This window comes from Corvus brachyrhynchos, unplaced genomic scaffold (assembly GCF_000691975.1).
Source record: "Corvus brachyrhynchos isolate BGI_N302 unplaced genomic scaffold, ASM69197v1 scaffold44, whole genome shotgun sequence".
NCBI classification, from domain to species: domain Eukaryota; kingdom Metazoa; phylum Chordata; class Aves; order Passeriformes; family Corvidae; genus Corvus; species Corvus brachyrhynchos.
This window is the reverse complement of record NW_008238359.1, coordinates 1599590-1619076: the sequence shown is the minus strand read 5'-3', so window position 1 is coordinate 1619076 and position 19487 is coordinate 1599590. Positions and strand designations below refer to the sequence as shown.

Sequence of the window (19487 nt, the reverse complement as noted above, 5' to 3'; positions counted from 1 at the left end):
AAGGCAATCTTGTCTCTCCTGGCTCTATTGACACCTCTGGTAACTGCCATGGATGCCCAGTGAACATGGAGACACCACCTCAAGCATGAATTTGGCCTGTTAAATTGCTAATTTACCATTATAAATGGCAAGAAATTTTAATTATAAAGGGAGAAACTCAGTTCATCTAAGGTGGGAATAATTTTCTGGTTATACTCTTTTTGTCTAAACTGACAATACAGGGGACTTAGGCATCACGCACAACAAAGTGTCTGAGTGAGAGATGCATTTGGAGGTCTCTATTCTCCTCCAAGTTTTGGGGACTTAGGGGTGCCTTTTCAGCACCCATGTCCCCTTCCTCCAGGATTGGACTCCATCTCTGAAAAGAAGAGAACGGTATCTCCCAGAGAAGGGGCAAAAAGCTGTCAAACATATTAACAGCCTACGCAACAGAGTGGTGTCTTCTCCATCACTGCCCATCCCTAATCCAAAACCTTCCTATCAAAAGGCACTGGACATCAAGCAGTGGTGAACAAACAGACTTGATAAATAAAATCCTGCCTGTACTCTGTTAGCTTATTTTATCTGTGAAGTCTGACTGTCTTGCAATTCCCTCTGACCTGAAAATCTAGTGGTCTCTAGAGCCTTTTAAAAGTTACATGACCAGCAGGCTTTGAAAAGGCCTTCAAAGGCCCAGTAGGCACTTACCTGGGTATCTGAAAACAGTAGGATTTAAGAGTAATACTAAATTTTCCATATTTGCAGAGGCTGTTTGAGTACATTATCTAGCAGCAAACACATGTGCACTCTGAATTTCTCTCTGAGGAACATGCACAAGACTACACAGCATAGAGAACACTGATAAAACCAGCACAGAGACTTGAATGCTGACTCCTGTCATGCTGGGGAGGTGGCCTTTGCGATGCTATCACAGAAAAGAGATGCAGTTCTGACTGGCTCCCTGTAAACCCCTCCATCTATGAATGGCTGTTTGGGTTGGCAAGGCTGCACTGGGTCCACTGGGCATGACATGACTGAGCTGACCTAAGGAAGGACACTGCTGTCCCCAGAGATCAGCTGTCAGGATCCCAGGCAACCCAGGGCTAATATGTCATTAACACAGACTGGGAAGGTTTTTTAGAGGTGTTCTGGGAGTTGCTCACTTCTTTGTTCCCAGTTATTTCATATGTGCCCCTCTTCATCCTTCCTCCACCCCTTCCACCTCCAGCAATTGTTGTCTTCACCCAGTTGGGTTCAATAAGTTAATGGTTCAGGGGGAGAGGGCAGAAGGGTCACATCCAGCATGTAGTTTACACCCCTACAAAAGTTTTTGCTTTAGGACGACTACAACATGCTCATGGCCTGGGTTGAACTGGTTATTCTGTGTGCAGAAAGCTAATGCACATGCCCAAAACCTCTACAGGGGTGGGACAGCAAGATGGACTTTGCCCATCACCTAACTCATAGGGTTTTTCACTGGGCATACACAAGCTCTGAAATGTGTCCTCTAATGTCAGAATCCCCTCACCACCTGGGACAAGGTGAAGGTAGAAACCCAGATGTTTAGTTCAATCAGGATTCCCCCCAACGTGGGTTCCCTGGAGCTAAGGAGAGCAGGGGGTGGAGTGCAGAACGAGAGGTGGAGGTAAGGTGGACACTCACATAGATGAGGTGCTCCCGATAGCGAATCAGCAGGTTCCTGAGAATTCCTGCCTCATTCAGGTCCCCCAGGCGGATCATGTCCTCCACTCCATGGATGGAAGTGGGGTGCATGGGTTTGATGTGGCTGGCATTCTGTGGGGAAATCCAGTGCTCCTGGGAAAAGAGCAGGGCCAGAGAAAGGTAAGTCAAATGAGAGACCACGTGGATGAAAGACACAAACAGCCCACCCCAAACAGAAGGACCAGACGGAAGAATGTACACAAGAGACCATCAGCACATGTGCCACAGCTTCTATTTCTGGGGTAAGGCAGTGATGAGTTTGAAAGATTTGTAACAGAAGAAGAAAAGCATCTTTTTATTGGAGTTTTACTGGAGCAGCAAGAGACCGGAGACACAAGCCATCCTGGCAGGAGCCTCCTCCAGGGCAACATGTTCATCCAGCACATCAGGGGAGTTTATAACAAAGAGCAGATTTGTCTTCCCCTTCACAACTGCATTTTCACATCCCTGGTTAACCCTCTGCCACAAAATACTGTTGAGCAGAGAGAAGATGATTTAGAAAAGGAGAGAGGGATGGCAAAGTCATACTTTTATTGGCAATGTAATTTAGACTCACCACTTCTAAGGGCTTCATAAGGCACTACAAATTGCACACAAGGACCCTGCCAAACCAAGTCTCTTTCTATCACCCTTGAAGGGAGTGAGAGCATTTACAATTACCCCAGTAAGAAAAACAAAAGAAGCATGGAGAACCACCTTCTGCTTGTGATAGAGACCTTACTCTAAAATAGTCACCATTGCACGAAAGTAGAGGTGGGAAATTGAAGGAGAACCAATGTTCAGGCACATCAGGCATTGGTAGGAGGTCAGGAAGGACTGGATAAAAACAGAGGAACCTCAGACTTAGGAGGGTTTGCACAAATAACTATCTAAATGTGTTTTGGGGGCTTCTGCTACCATTGTACTCAAGAAGCTTCTCAATCTTGCACTCCCAGTACAGCCACAAAAGTAGGGACACAACACTGTCTTGTCTTTACAAATAGAAAACTATGGCACAGTTGATTCCCAAGGACATATGAGAAGCCCATAATGAAGTCAATTATCATGGCCCTGGGATCCCTGTCCCAGCAAGGTCACAGAGCTGAAGAAGGCACATCACAAGCCTTTGTACGTACATTGCCCTCATCATCCACAACCTGGATCTGTCCAGAGTCACACAGTTTAACCACCGCTCCAATGGGGACGTCGAATTCCCGTCCGGTTTTGAGGTCCATCCACACATAATCCCCCTGGAAACAAAGACAGCACAGTTATACTCAGTGCTGCAGGAAGTTCAGCATCCCTTGGAATACAAGCTGTAGATGTTTGGTACCCAAATCATTAGCACAAGTCAAATGATTTCCCTTGCAAACCACAAACCACCCCTTTTCATAGAGGCTCAGGAAAGAAGGTGCTTTGCGTGTGGCACCTGGGGGTGTGGTTTAGTGGTGAACACACTGATGCTGGGTTAATGGTAAGACTTGATGATCTTAGAAGTCTTTTCCAACCTGAATGACTCCCTGACTCTGTAAAATCCCCTGCAAGGTGCCAGCAACAGGGCATGGTCCACACAGCAAACACGCACTGCCCTAAGTCTCTGCTCCTCAAACTTGTGAGTGGTTGTTGGTCACAGAATGCATCCAGCAGAAACAGGTTACAGAACAGTGATACAGGCAGAAAAAAACACCCAGGTAGAGGTTTTCCTCTGTGTAATGTACAAACCTACGAAGTCACATTTAGGAGATGATTTTGAGCTCTGCTAAGCCTTATCTGGAGGCTTGTGGCATCTTTCTTCCTGGCAGTTAACAATTACCAGATATTCCTTGGAAACTTCTGAAAAGGGAATGACTAAAGATGGGTTAAGAACATAGAGGCAGCTGTATGTTCTTCTTCAGTTCTTCCAGCTACAGCAATGTGTAGGTGGGCTGTTTGTATTTAATACTTCTCAGTGGATTTTATCTGCTGCGAGCAATTTCACTTGAGTTCTGAAGCTGTGCAAAGTTTTAGCATCCCTAAACCCAAAAGGCTGTGTCCTTTTACATGTTTCAAATGTTTTACCTCTTTCATTTGAGACCTCTGTGTTTTCATTTTGAAAGACACAGCAAGCAGTTGACCCCTATGTACTCACTCCATGTCACTACTGATCCTATGCACCTCTGTCAGTCCTGCTGGGCAGGGACTATCTGCTCATCAGCTCTGTAGATATTAAATTACTCAAATGCAAAAAAGCTTTTTAAAAAGCTGTTTTTCTCAATACAAAAGCAAACTCCAAAATAATTCCAAACTAAAGCCCCAAGCAGGAGCCACACTGGAACAAAGCAGAATTATTTCCCACCCCTATTCTCAGTGGGAAAAGGCATTAAAATTGGGAACAATCTAGTTGTCAGGTGTGTTTTCATTCATGCAGCTGATATTAATATGGTGGACTTGTAGCCCCACCTAAACCCACATTCCTGGGGACCAGCTCCACTTGTACCTATTAAGCACGATGCAAATGCAGTATCTACCTTTTGAAGTCCTGAAGAACTGCTGGGAGAGGGAGAAGGGAAAACCAGGATGTATCACTTTGCATGTGTTCTGATATAACCCCTTTCCTGAGTATCCACTATCAACCATTTCTGTGGACAGAGCATATTTAGAGATTTGGTTTGGCCCAACAGGCTGCTAAACAACCTTCATCTCTCTGCTGGGCGGTGGGAACTGGAGACATCACCATCCGAGTCATCATTCACTAAGAATTCCAAGAGACACAAAACTCTGAGTACCACCAGGATGTAAGGTAATACTCAGGGATCCACACATGGAGAAACTACACACCTGGAATCCCCAACCATTTTGTGGCAGACTCTACCCTTGGCAGCTACTTGCTAGGTTTTCACTAGGATATCAACAAAGTCATCCTGCTCACATGGAGCTCAGGAACCAGTCCTTAGTTTGGGTTTTCATTTCCTCAAAGGGTTGTGCTACAGCTATAAGTATCTTTATCCAGCTCATAAAAATATAATATTCATATCTTTTTCTCATTAACTGTCTTATCCTCACATCTCTTAACTTAATTAAAAAGGAAAAAAAGTCACAACTAATGAATACAGTGTCAGGAGCAGATACATTATAAATCGATATATATTAATATTTATTTTTTAGCTTCTTTGATCCAAGACTCAAAGCATTTCAGAATGTTCAGCACTGTTATCCTCTCTGCATCACTGGGCAAATTCATGCACACAGTGGGTAACCTGATCAAGGTGTCAGCAAGAGACGAGCCAGGTTGCTCGGTCCCTGCTCAGCAGAAAACCTTTCCAACACCTTAGCAGCTCTGTAAAAATTGCTCATGATCAAAACCCCAAGAACTGTAATGCTGTCTTTTTTAAAAAAAAATCTCTAATATTGAATAGCTGTAAAAGCAGCCTGCTTCATATGGTGCATTACCATACAGCTGAGATAAAAGGCAGTCTGCCCTCCCCAAGGTAAATTGATACTCTACTACCACTAAGAAAACTTCTGTGCTTTGTCTGCCTAATGCACAGAGTGCTCGTTCCCTCAAACTGCTCTTTCTAAACCCATTAAAGTGCAGTTCTTAATACTGGTGAAAAGTCTTATGGGATGGGCTAAGCTGGTAAGCTCAGGAAGGTTGGGGGGTTATAAAATAACATCACTTATTAAGAGTGCTGACCCATTTCCTTTTCTGACTTTAATCAATTTCATATAAATCCCATGAAAGTCAGCTACATTGCTTCTGCTGAAGCAATCACCTCTGGATCAGTCCCAAACCCAGCAGATATATTGGGGATTTCAGGGCAAATCGGGGTGATTCATGCATTTACCAGCTGCGGCTTGTGAGTTGCGTAACCTGCCTCATGCCTAAACCGGTGCAGTTTATCTTCCAAAATACATGACAAAGTACTGGAGAACTGAGAATATCACCAGACCCTTCACAGTATGAACATGGTCTGCCTCTTCCTCCTCAATGCAGCCAGTGGGTTTAGCACCCTTTCAAACTAGAAAAATCTTCCAAATTGCTCTGGGGCAGACCCTCAGGACTTCACAAACTGGGGGCAGTGACAACCAAACAGTGGTGCAAGACGAGAAAACACCCCACACAGATCCACACAATTCACAAAGAGGATCTTAAGGAGGAGCTTCCAAATGTGAAGAGCGAGAAGGTTGCACTGCAGGGGAGCTACAGTGCTTGGGGGGGGGGACAAAGGAGGAAGGTGAGAGAAGCTGGCGTAAGCAGTACAAGTATCCCATCAACAGCAAGACAGATTTCAAAGTAGCCTGAAAGCTTCCAGCCATGCTCAGGGCTTGGGACCCCCTATCTTACCGCTAAAATGGTCGTGGGCTTCAGGATCTGGTTGACATTGCGAAGTAGTGTCCATCTGCCCTGGTCTCTCTCCTGATCTTCCACCACCTCAGGGCATGGCTGCATGAAAACGACTTTCTTCTTCTTCAACATCTCCAAAAGTTTGCAGTGGTATTTGTCCCTGTCTCTGCTTTCTACGTGTATTCCACCATGAATGCCAGAATGCGGTGCCCGGTTTGCTCTAGACCTGCAGCGTGATCATGCCTGCTGCTCACAGGACACCCTCTGACCTGATTCACAATATGGCTCTTGGTAAAGATCTTCTCCTAGCAGGAAAATTCCCACGCACCAGCCATGGTCCTCCCCTGGCCGGCTGACACGCTCACTGTATATGACCTGTGGGAATCTCAAAGCAAACTGTACAACTTTGCTTCTCTTCACTTAAATTCTTCCAGTCTCTCCAGCAAGGGCTGATACTCAGTCAGGGACCTGAAGGACACTGCAATTACCCGTTCTGCAAAAACAACTGCAGGATTAACAGGAAACCTCTTCATTTCCCCAGGACTTTTCTCCGTTACCTTCCTTTCTTAGTGAAATAACCGTCTGCCAGCTTGAGGACTTTCAGCACAGAACACTCTGGGATACTTATTAATCCACAAATGCAGTCAGTCCCCATGCAACACATGGCATTTAATTAACCTAATACCTTTACATACCAAATTAACCAAAGCGCAGCGGGAACTCAAAACCAGAGGCCATCTGCATTTTCTTTAAACTGATCGCCTTGAGTAGATCCATAGCAACTGAATTTTAAATAATTGAGTGGAAGGTGTTCAGCGCAGCACGGCCTCTGTGCCTATAGGTGAGAGGAGAGCCTGTGCTGTGGATGAAAATGGGCTCAATACAAGGACCATGGAGATAATGAGGTTGCACTGACTCTACACCTGCCAGCTCCACAGACCCCTTTCTGCAATCACTCCTTCTCTATAGGGAGGACTGCTCTAGTAAGGACTAATCAGGACCACTGGCCCAGCCCAAAGAGCACACGGCATTTTACAGCCTCAGGTTTGCTTTTTCCTTGTCCTATCTTAGATACACTTGAAATTTCTCATTTTCATCTAAGAAAGGCTTTTCTGGTCATTTAGAGGATTTCAGACCACTATAGCTGGGCCCCAATTTCTTCCATTAAAATTTTGAATCTAAAGCACTGCTATTTATACAGACCAGAGCAATGCATGACTAGGTATCAGTGCAGCTGCTAAGACATTCTCATTTATCACTGTTTTAAAGCAAAGCTCTCATGATGCCTTCATTCCACGGAGTTTTGAATCTATTTGTCCATGAAGAGCACAACATAGGGACATGGTTTATTGGTAGGCCTGGCAGCATTAGGCTAATGGTTGGATTCAATGAACTTAGAGGTCTTTTCCAACCTTAATGACTCTGTGATTTTACATACTTGGAGGAAAGCTTTCTAGATAAAGGAAGGCTTCATAGGTACCCTTCTTGGGACACAGTCTCCAAGGACAACAGCAGGTGATGGGTACATTAAACACATAAAGAGCTAGTTCTGCTCAACCATGAGCAGCAGTGACAACAGCGAGGCAACCCTTGCCCAAAGGGCAAGCGATGCTGTAGGTTTAAGCTGCATTACAAAGCCCCGGGACAATAAGGTGTATAATTCTTGTGGCTGTTCAGGGAAAGTAAGGAAGAGATCATGTCTCATGGATAAGAAGCCAGGTGAAGATTAATTAGATGGATCTCCACCAAAGAAGTAAGTAAAAATGTACATGAGTCATGAAAAAGGGGACAGAGTGAATGTAGCAATCCCTGGGGAGATGTCTGCCTCCAGCATGACCTGAACACACAGTGCTGTAAATGACTGTGGTTTTGCTCCCCTAGAAAGTAGAAGATAGATGTAAAATTGAAGCTAAAAAATGAGAGGATCCACAGGGAAGAAAGGAATGATTAAATATATAGAAAGGGATCCAGAAGATGGGCTCTTTGGATATAAGTGAGGTCCTACAGAGGCTCTCTGTTCACCACAACACCTTTCCTCACTGTGCTCTGCCATGGAAACTGGAGCAGTGTGGGAGCAGCAGATCCAAGAGAGCAGCTGGAGTATTTATCTCACCTTGCACTGGAGCAGACAATACCATAATTGCTCAGCCATACCCTGTACCATATTTCTGAGGCTGTGTGTCCCAGTGTGCTGCCAAAGAGTAAGCTGAGGAGCACAGGACTGATTTGCCCTAGGTTATCCTTGGAAGAGGATCCAAAGGATAGACAGGACCCTAGAGGGCTGAATCCAGCCTCTGCAGTCCTATTATATGAGTGTGCTTATTTTTCTCCTGGCACTGGGGCTGCTGAAGATCTATAATTTCACACATTAGCACTATATTTTTTGCATTGCTCCTCCGCTAGCAGGAGATTTTCTGGGGACTCTTAGGCAGAGTCACAAGTGTCAGCCAGAGACACCTCACATTTGCAGTGAGGTCTGCCTGAATGACCAGAGCAGGCTGCCTCCTGCAAACGGGAAACCCCATTCCTCAGAAGAGATGGCCTGGCTTGGAAACCAGCCTCCCTTCTCTATGCATCCAGAGGCAGAGCAACAGCACTAAGCCTCCTATCAGCCTGCTTTTTCTGAGGAAATGTGCTATGCCTTATGTGGGAAACAAATAAACACACTTAGTACAATGAGGGGAGGGCCACGGTGGAGGAAAATAAACCTTTAGCTGGCTGGCAGCCTGTCAGCAATGCCATCCGGTTTAGATTACAGCTCCCCGGGGTAACATTAGACCCTTCCCTGCAGAGAGAAGTATGAGCCAAAAGAGCCATGCTGGACCCTGCTCTGATGATTTACTACACCTCTGCAGCAGCAGGCACAGCTGAGATCAAGGTCCTGCTGTGACATGCTTTGTGCATATTCATAGTAAGTAAATGTTTATCCTAAAGAATTGATGTGACACAGACAATAAGTTTATGCTGCTGCTGAGGCCTGAGTTCCCATTAACTGCTATTGCAGTGGCAAGGACCTTACTGTTGGAGAAAGAAAGGAAATTTTACCTGCAGGAAGCACCCTCACAGCAGGTGAACCCCCTAATTTAATCAAAGCTTGGGTTTCTTTGCCCCAGCCTGTTTTTCAGTCCCAAATAAAATGCATCAGACACTACCAGGGCTGAAGAAGTGTTCTTGAATCAATCATTTTGCAGCTACCACTGAAAAGCTGAGTTATTCAGTGACAAAAGGTCAGGTACAACTCAACTAACCCAGTGTTCACCTCTGAGCAAGGCATCCAGACCTTTGCTGAATGATCACCCCTTTCAAATTAAATATCCTAGCCTACCCTAGCCTACTCTACATTCAAGGCAAAAAAAAAAGAGACACTCCTATGGTCACCAAAGCAGGTAATTAAACTAGGCCGGATGATGCTGACCTAAAGAAGTGTGTGAAGAGGACACTCTTCACACTCTTTGGAGCTACAAAACTACAGTACATGTGTCCAAGGCTAGCTAAGGTGGCTCCTACCCATTGCATGGATACTGAAAATCCCTAAGGGCTGATACTCAGGTAAACTGCTGAAGGATATGGAAAAATCAGCGGCAGAGGCTGTCTGTAGTCTCAGGTCAGCAGTTACTCCCGGAGCACTAAAACTTGCTTTTCTACAATAAGAAAGATGATACTCTGCAGAATGGCTGTTGATGCACTGTGTGGGCTAAATGTTATCTGTGGGCCATACCTCTAAAAAGTGATGTAAACCAACCTGTTTGTGATGTTTGTTGTTTGGGTTTTTTTTATGGAAACAGGCACAATCACGTATCCAGGTTTCCAGAGCTGAGTCTTTTACTCCCTTCCTGCTCATCCTTGAAGAATGAAAATCCTTGCACATGACACCAGTGCAATCATAGGGTATTCCCCCAGCTCCAAATTTCAGAGTGATTTAGACAGCAGACTGAAATCCAAATGTACTGGTGCACTGCACCTTATTATGCCAGTTAGGACTTGCAGCAGCTACCTGAATCCTTCAGGCAGTAGAACATCTATGCTCTACTAAAAACACTTATCATCACCTCCAGATATCACCTGTCTGATTCAGTTCAGCTCTCAATTACACGGGTGTACCCTGCTCAGTTTAATGCACCTCCTCCTGGATTCACAGCTGTGCAATCCAAGGGAGAATCAGGACTGCTCATCACTACTCTTTGCACTCGTCTTTAGATGTGCATTTGCCACTATCACCAGGAAGAGGTAGAAAAGGAAGAAAAAGCTTGCATTTCTGCTTGATAACAAATGATAATGTAGAGGAGAAGCGCACATGCTGGTAGTTGGTAACACTAATAATTTTCCTGTTTCATAGAAGATTCCTTTCACAATTTCTTATAGCACATCAGGCACCAGCTGTCAGCCAAGGTAACAAGCTACACACAAAGGCTTCCTGAAGCAAAGGGAGAGATGCAAGAGGAGTTGTTAAATAATTCAATAATCAATGCACTGCTTACTCGCTCTGTAACTCCGATACTGACAGGAGGGGAAAAAACCTCCCACAAATGTGGCACTCATCCCAACATTTTCCTGTTTGGTGCTGAGGGATAGTCAAAGGCTCTGGGAGCAAAAATGATGGATTTAGTCAGATTTACAAGGGTGCGACTTAGTGCGGTGTAATGAGGCTCAGCTCCCAGTGATGCCTGACCTCTTCCCTGGCTTTTGGCAAGGAGCTTGTTGTTGACTGTTTGGGACCTCTTGGCTCAGGAGTGGATTTTAAGCATGCAGACAAACAGGGAGATAGAAGAATTAATCCGTGATGCCTATGGCATTACTGTCACAGTTGACGTGGAGAATCTGGCAATCTGTTGATGCTACAAGCAGATGAGGTTGTCCCCGGGTGTCACCCACCCAAATGCTGTGCCAGAGCCCTGCGTATCAGGCCTCACACAAAAAGCTGATGGATGCTGCTTAGGATGTGATTGAAAAATCTGCTAAGATGCAGAAGTGGAACAGGAAGTGAAGACTGAGCCTTTTAGCCCCATGGCCGGGTCCTGTCCTAAATGCAAATGGAAGAAATCCAAATGAAGACATCAGAGCAATCATAAGAAGCACTAATCTGGAAAACTGGGTTGAGGGAAGATAAAAACAGGAGGAATCAGAAGGGGAGCACTTTAGGATGGGAGCATGTAATTCAGTACTGTTTGACCAAGACATATTCCTTCAGGTCCTAGGAGTAAGAGGTTGCTGGGTACCACTCTGGGAACTTTCAGATCCACTCTAAATCTGCCAGGAACAGTCACTCCCATACCCCCAGAGAACCAAGGGTGCAGCTAAATCTTCCTAGTTTGCAACAGCAGGCATGATGGAAACTCCTTGTCCTTACCATCCAGAATTAATCACTTACGATATTTTTCTATAAATGTATGTTTTCTGTATGTCAAGTTTTAGGAAGATTGTACTAAGGGAATGCTATCTCCTTCTCTAAGCATAGTTTGGGAGGGATGCTGATTCCAAGAGGTCCCTAAGGTTGGACAGCTCAGCTGTCTGTTCATATCCCTTTGATGGTACCGAGGTCTGTAGTGCAGTAGATACACCTTAAGGATGAGATGCCACCAGAGGACAAGCTGGAGGAGTGGGTCCATGGGAACCTCATGAGATTCAATAAGGCCAAGCACAAGGTCCTGCACCTGGGTCAGAGCAACCCCCAGTGCCCATAGAGGGCGAGGGATAAAGGGATTGAGAGCGACCCTGAGGAGAAGGACAGGGTGGATGAAAAACTGGACATGACCCAACAATGTGCACTGGGAGCCCAGAATGCCAACTGCATCCTGGGCTGCATCCCCAGCAGTGTGGCCAGCAGGCCAAGAGAGAGGATTCTTTCCCCCCCACCTCCATTCTGGTGAGACCCCACCTGCTCTGGGGCTCCCAACATATGAAGGACATGGACCTGCTGGGGTGAGTCCAGAGGAGGCCATGACAATGCTCAGATGGCTGGAGCACCTCTGCTATGGAGACAAACGGAGAGAGTTGGGGCGTTCAGTATGGAGAAGAGAAGGGTCCAGGGAGAACTTAGAGCCTCTTACAGTACCAGAAGAAGATCCAAGAAAAAGCTAGAAAGGGACTTTTGACAAGGGCATGTAGTGATATGACAAGGGGGAATGGCTTCAAGTTGAAGTAGGGTTGTTTTAGGCTACAAGAAAGCTGGGGACAAACCTTTTAGCAGGGAAAGGGGGTAATGGTTTTAGACAAGAAGAGATTTAGATTGGATGTTAGGAAGACGTTAATTTACAGTGAAGGTGGTGAAACACTGGTACAGGCTGCCCAGAGAGGTGGTGGATGCTCCACCTCTGGAAGCTTTCAAGATCAGGTAGGACAGGGCTCTGTGCAGTTGAAGATGTCCGTGCTCGTTGCAGGGGGACTGGACTAGATCAGCCTAAAGGAATCTATGATTTTTTTCTTTGATTTGATCCCCAGTGGACTAGCTCAGGGCATTAACCCAGAAGGAACATTTTCATGTGTTTCTGCAAAGTGTTTTGCTGGTTTAGTCCCTGAACTGGCTCCCCAGGCAAACAGCACAGCCCCAGTGCAGGAGCAGGGAGAGCAGCAAGAACACAGAACTGGCAGCATGGCTGGGGGAGTGGAGCTGCTGCCTGTGAGGTACCTGCAGTGGCATCACTAAGCACAGCTGGATGGAGGCTCTGCCACACTCACGGATGAGCTTTATTCCCTGGATGAAGGCAGAGAACTGTTTGATTTGATTAATGAAAGCAGAATCCCAGCTGATGAGCATGAGAGCAACAGAACTATGTAACAGATGGAGATAAATAGGTATGTCTGCAAAACATTTTTCTGCCTCTGAGGCATACAGCCTTTTCAAGATCACAACAATTCACAGAAAGGACAGTTTGAATTACATTGTACAGTACTGATTAAGGGGAAAAATAATAAAAAAAGAAGATGATACACAGAAATGTAAATTGGAAGGGATGTTTCTAATCCTGGCTCATGCAGGCTGTTCAAAGAAGCCTAAAAACAACCACATGAATTTAATTGTTTTGGCTGATTTTATTCCTTTGGAAACAAAGAATATTTTCCCACCATCTGCGATAAAAATATCTTTTACTTTTCACATGCAACCTGTCAAATTCTCTTTCAGAGTTTTAGCTTTATCTTCCATGCTGTGGGAAGATGCTTTCTGCTTAATTTCTTTACTTCAGGCTCTCCTTTGCTCCTCCCTGCCTTTTCACCACCTCACTGAGACCTAGTCTGCAATTAGCTCCTGCGTACCAAATAGATGTGAGACCATTGTTATCTGCACAGCAATTCCTGCATAAACAAAGACGTCGACTAGTAGAAAGAAGTGCTTAATCGCACTGCAAGTATATTATTTTCCTATAGAATAGTAGCCTATACTCGTGTAAATGCAATTTTCCCACCAGAAATGTGTCTGTGCTAAGGGTTTGCATTAGCCAAAGCCACGATCTGTCTAGACAAGCCCTACTACTTAAATAGAATATCTCATCTTTGAAAATATGGAATGAAAGGGGAGTAATGCTACTTTTCCTTCATTGCCACACCACATCTGAGCAGATCTGTCCTTTTTGCACACTATCTTTGCTTACCCACTGAGGGTTGTGATGATTACTGAGGAGAGTGAGGGGTTCCAGAGGGAGGTTAGTTTGCAGCTCAGTCAGTAGCATCCTGAGGGAATTTGTGGTATGACTGCTGAAGGGAGAAGCTGACTACTTGAGGGGTGTGTTTGAAAAGCCAGCCCCTGAGAGGAATGGATGGCAGGAGAAAGCATAACTGAAAACAAACAAATTGTGCTGGCAATGCTTGTGATGCAATTCAAAACATCTTGATACCAGTCTTTGTTCCTTAGGTGCCAGCAACAAGGGTGCAGAGGTGCTGCAATGCAAGTAGCATCCTTCCAAAAGGAGAAAAGACACTCCAAGATGTAAAAAACCTGGGTTTTGGTATTCTTCTGCAGGGAGAAGGGAAAGCTCCTGGGTGACCTTTATTGTGACCTTTCAGTACCTAAAGCGACTATAAGAGAGACGGAGAGGGACTTTTGAAAAGGGCATGTAGGGATAGAACAAAGGGAAATGGCTTCAAACTGACAGAGGGCAGGTTTAGATTAGATATCAGGAAGAAATTCTTGACAGTAAGGGTGGTGAGGCACTGGAAGAAGTTGCCCAGTGAAGGTGTGGCAGTCCCAAACCCAGAAGTGCTCAAGGACAGGTTGGGTGGGGCTTTGAGCAACCTGATCTAGTGGAAGGTGTCCCTGTCCATTGCAGAGGATTGTAATGACATGGTCTTTGGGGTCCCTTCCAAGCCAAACCATTCTACGATATTATGATACTATGAAAAAACTCTTGAGGACATTAAGCACATGGTTGTTTTTTCAGAATGAAATAGAAAACAAAAGAATCCCACAAGTACTTATCAAAACCCAGAAAAATAATCTGGATTTCATTGCTTGCTTTGTGGTTTTGAAGACTCCAGAGTTGCCTCCATACAAGATCACCTTGAAAAGGAAACTCAGAAAAGGTTGCTAATTGCAACCACTTTCCTGGATTCTTCAATCCCCCTGCCTACAGTATTGGAAAAACATCCCATAGTGCTGATGGTGGGTCCCTCCAAGGGAGGAGGTGGACCAGCCGCAGAGCTGCACAGCACAATACCAGCCCCATCTGCTGTAACTCTCTGGAATTACCAAATGCATCAGGAGACTTGCTTCTGATGATTCCTCCACGGGTTTTCGTTAAACTTTGAAGCTAATATGAAGTATATGAAATTCCAGAAGGCTCTGGAATAACATAGGGACCACAGAGGACAACCTGGTTTACCAAAGGTCCGAAGGGACCAGTTGGCAAGTTCAGCTAGACAAATCCTAGAGGCTGCAAACAGAGATGGAGTGGAATTTGTGGGCTGGCACAAGATGACAGAGATTGGGACAACCTTCACTGTTCAAATCACACCTGCAGTTACCAGACCCAGCCAAGACAGTCAACTTGTTGGATCAGGACACACACAGATGCGCACTGTGGATGCCTTCCAACTGTGAGCTTGGGACAGCTTTACAGCTAATGGGTTAGAGCTTGTTGGGCACACACTGAAGAGACCTGGCCTTCAGAAACTGACCATGAACTGGAGCCTGAACATCAGTCCTTTTTTACATGCACAAGCCCAAAAAACTGTTTCAAAATCCAAGTCCCACCAAACAGACCCCAGCCATTGCAAACAAAGCAATAGTCACAGCTTGGAAAAGGAAGTTGGACCTATTTCTTACGTGAAAATTTTGAGGAATGGTGGCTGGTAAGATTGGCAGTGGGATAAGACTTTCATATGGACATCTTGAACTCTAGTAGCTAGAAGAATGAAACCATAAAAGAAATAAGCTTGGCACTTGGGCACAGCAAATAATTCCTGTAGTTTTCGTACTGCTTATATTTCTCATGGATATTTTATTACAAGGACAGTCCATATGCTGCACGAGGGGGATATGGCCTCCAAAACCCATTTTGAGAAGGGTTGCATTACAAATAAGTTTTGCTAAATGTTACTCCTGGAACCAAAATTTTGGTTTGGCTGGGGGCATTTTCAGGGAGCCTAGCATGGCATAAAAGCTTGTTCAGAAACTGGCAGCTAAATGGGTACTCATGTGCAAACCCAAATCATGTGAAGGGAAATTAATTCATGTGAATAACACTCATCAATTTTATACTTGCTCTGAGAAAGTATAATTTTCAGTATAAAATTCAGTAATTGCCACACAGCCTTAATTTTGAGGCTGCAAGAGTATTATCATATAGGTATATTAATTAAGCCTATGTTTCTGTAAGGAATTAGCGGACAGTATCATCATGGAAATACAGTTAACGCCCCCACTGCATTTTGCTGGATGCAAATGTTGTTTAATTTCCAGCACCTATGTAATTGGAAAGACTGCCTGTTCATCTCACACTGAATCTAGCAATTTTATGGGGTAAAGGGGCAGTAAAATGCCCTCACAAAGTGATTTGTAGATCATGAAAATGCAGTGTGTGACCTTAAGAGTCATTTGCCAGCAATGGTGCTGGCAATAAAACGCCTGGCTGGGTGGTAGGGGATGCACATAAATTGCTCACATTGCATTTGCACAAGCTGCCAAAAGGCTTCTGAGTCATGGTGGGCAAATCACTGTCCCAGACAGGTGTTTTTCCTAATCTTAAAACCAAGCAGCATTTGGTTCTTTCTTCAGCACACAAGATAAGCCAACCTCTTCTTCTCCTGGGTTCTGCTAAAGTGGCTCTGGGGAAAGGATGGAGGACATCTGCTTCTTGCTAGAGGAGTTGGGAGCAATACTCTCAGGATGCAAGTGGGATTAGCTCAGGCAGGGCATGCAAATGGGTGTGAAGGTTAAGGCACACCAAACAACCATCTACGGTAGGCAGCATCTTGCTTTCTCCAGTGGCCCATGAGATTGCCTAGCACAAAGCAGGACAGGTAAGATGAGATACTTCTTTAAAATACTCTTCTGGTCCAAAATTAAGGGGATATCAAACTGCAAAAATCAGATGGTTTCCTTTGCCAATGCCACCTCCCAAACAGGGCTGATTTGCAAAGCAGAGAAGAGGACTGATCCACCACTGTATCACCTTCCCATTTTTGTAAAACTTATCCATGTGGGTGTGGCCAACAGAGAAAAGGCAATTCCCTTACATTGCAACACTGATGCACAACCTCTGCACAAGCTGGCCAGTACTGCTGACCACTAGGGCAGTATCTGTAAATCTACCCAGGAGCAGAAAAATGGAAATGCTAAGGTATCAGAATACAAATTCTCAACTCCCAGTCCACACTTACTCATCTCATTTCCCCATTGTCAAAAGCTCCAGTAGAAGTATCTAAAGTGGCAGCTGGCTCACTGGCCTATCTCAGGTTATTTCACTCCCAGTATTGAATTTTCTTTGTTCTTGAATAGATTTTGAATTATTTTTCAGAAGTCTCTTTATGTGTATTCGAGGAAACATCTAAATTATCCTACAATTTTGGCTACATTTATGAACCAACTCAAAACAGATTTACTCTTCAAAAATTCTCACTATAAATTTTCCTTAGAGATTTCCATTTTGCCAAAACCTGTAATGCAACAGGAAAAACATACAAACAAAGCTTTTAGTGAAAGCACTTGAGTTTCACTGAAAACTGACATGGAGAGCATAATTTTGATGTTCTTACTGGAATTCTGTCTCCAAATTCAGCTTTTCATTTCAATGGAACTATTTTACTTATTGACCAGGAAATGACACCTTGACAGATATTCTCTATACCCCCATCTCAACTTCTACCTGAGAAAGAAATGCCATTTTTCAATTTGTGCTATTTGAAAAGGTCTGTTATTGCTTTTCTTGCCCTGGGCCCCAGGAGATGTGCTCAGTCTCTTGAACCTGATCGCAAAAGCCAGAGCTAAGTGGGTTTCTTTAGGAAAATTGTTGTCAAGTCTACTCTGTGCTAGCAAATGCTGTGCTTTGAAAAGGGAATGAATTTTATACCATAAAACTCAAATCAGAGTCATTCCACAGAAGTATCTGTAACCCCAAATCCATGAAATGTTGAGTGTTCTCTTTCTAATGCCTTGCTGTTGAATGTTTTCCAATCTTGCAAGAGGAATTTGATGAAGAGGAAGGTCACCTCAAACAAGGAGAGACACCCGCCTGTTGCATAGCCACTTGTACAAGGAGCAGATGGCAAGCATGGTCCCACACTCTACTGAGGATGTCACGTCACAAACCTTAAAGCAGACATGTTGGCTTAAATGTCTACCTTTTACTCAAATCCCTCCAGTTGTCAGCACCTATATATACCATCTGAGAACTGACCTGAGTAAAAATAACAGAAAAAACCAAATCATAACTTATGTAAAAGATTTTTAGAAGTACATGTGAATCATATGATTTTGGCAAAATTATGGACAAGGTGGTCCAGCTAATAGCTGTCTCACACATCTGGGACAGATGGAGGTAGGTGGGTATGAGGGCATGGGGATGGGATGGAATGGGGAGGGTGGGATGGGATAGGATAGGACAGGAACTCCTGAGCTCTTTTTTTTTTTTGTTTGCACTGCTGGGATGAAAGTGCTTCCTCCCTTTGAGAACAGTAACCAGAGGCTCCATGGCTGGATGACCAAGTGAAATCAACCCTTGTGGTGATCCCTGGTGGCAGGATAAGATGTGGGGTGGATGACAATGAAGGATTTCTAATCTCCCTCCCCAAACTTTGCTCCTGAAAAAAGGGTTGATAGATGGGCCAGCAGACCCCCATTCCACCAGCTGCGACAGAGTGGCCAGGGGAGGGTCAAGATTCATGACAGATTTTTTTTTTTTTTTTTTACAGAAAGCATGTAAATACAGTGAGACATTTTCAGGGTCAGGTTATAGAATTATAGAATGATCATTTAGGTTGGAAAGCACCCTTAAGATCATCAACTCCAACTGTTAACCCAACACTCTAAGCCACATCCCCAAGTTCCACATCTACACATCTTTTTAATACCTCCAGGGATGATGACTCCACCACTGCCCTAAGCAGCCTATTCCAATGACTGATCATCCTTTTGGTGAAGAAATTTTTTCCTAATATCCAACCGCAACTCCCCTGGCACAACTTGAGGCTATGATGAGTTGGAGGGTTTAAGAGAAAGAGACAGTTTGAGGAGCTGAACCCCTCTCTTTTTGCTCCAGATGACAGGTCTCAGCAAGTTAAATGCATCTTTAAAGGCTCTGACAATCATGGAGAAGTTACCATCAAGCAAGACAAGATGATATATGAGCTGCTCTGCAAGAGCTCTCCTGGGGAAACATGTGGCCCCAATAGGAAGTCAAGGTAAAATTTGTTATTGAGTCCTTTGAAATTTCCTATACCCTCAAATGAATGTCCTATTAGCTGAGTATTTTGCTACTGCCTTTTAAAAAAGCAATACTAAACTCAGTCCCACATACAACAACTCTCACTCCAAGCCTTCTCTGTCTTGAATTCAAATAGATGAAGGTTTCAGTGCATGCACTTCAGGGAAAACGGATGCTGGGGGTTTGTCTGAGGTATCAAGAAGCAGGAATTTTTTTTTGCTCTCTAAGAGGGTATCTCCACACCAGGGCTGAGACTGCTTGCTTTGCCTTTATTTGACATCACACAATTTATATTCCACAACCATAGCAGTGCAAGAGCATCTCCCTAGCCTGCAGCCTCATTTTCTGCGCACAACAACCCCAGCACTTTAATTGCCCCATAAACGTGATGGAAAGGATTTGATGCAAAGAGCTGTTAAAATGCCAAATGTCTTGAGTACTGCAACTAATGAATGGCTCCCAACGATTCATGTTTCAATCTATATGCAAATGTGCCCTTTGGTTGGCTTGTGCTGGACTTTTCACTGCTGCATTACAGCTATCCAGGGAAGCCTCAGACTCATAGATCAGACAGATACAAGGCATAAATGGGAGAAGACTTAAATTATTCAGTGTTTATGAGAAAGAGA

At 44.4% G+C, this 19487-nt stretch overlaps 1 protein-coding gene across 4 annotated transcripts in view; it reads right to left on the bottom strand.

Moving 5' to 3' along the window:
• The window catches only part of MYO7A (myosin VIIA), a 98163-nt gene that overhangs the window by 55760 nt on the left and 22916 nt on the right, over positions 1-19487 (bottom strand). For all 4 annotated transcript variants that reach the window (XM_017735947.1, XM_017735949.1, XM_017735948.1 and 1 more), the window contains exons 5-6: positions 2817-2930; positions 1642-1794 (exon numbers count right to left, since the gene is read on the bottom strand). In XM_017735947.1, coding sequence (XP_017591436.1) covers positions 1642-1794; positions 2817-2930 — 267 coding nt within the window. The remainder of the gene's footprint in view (positions 1-1641; positions 1795-2816; positions 2931-19487) is intronic.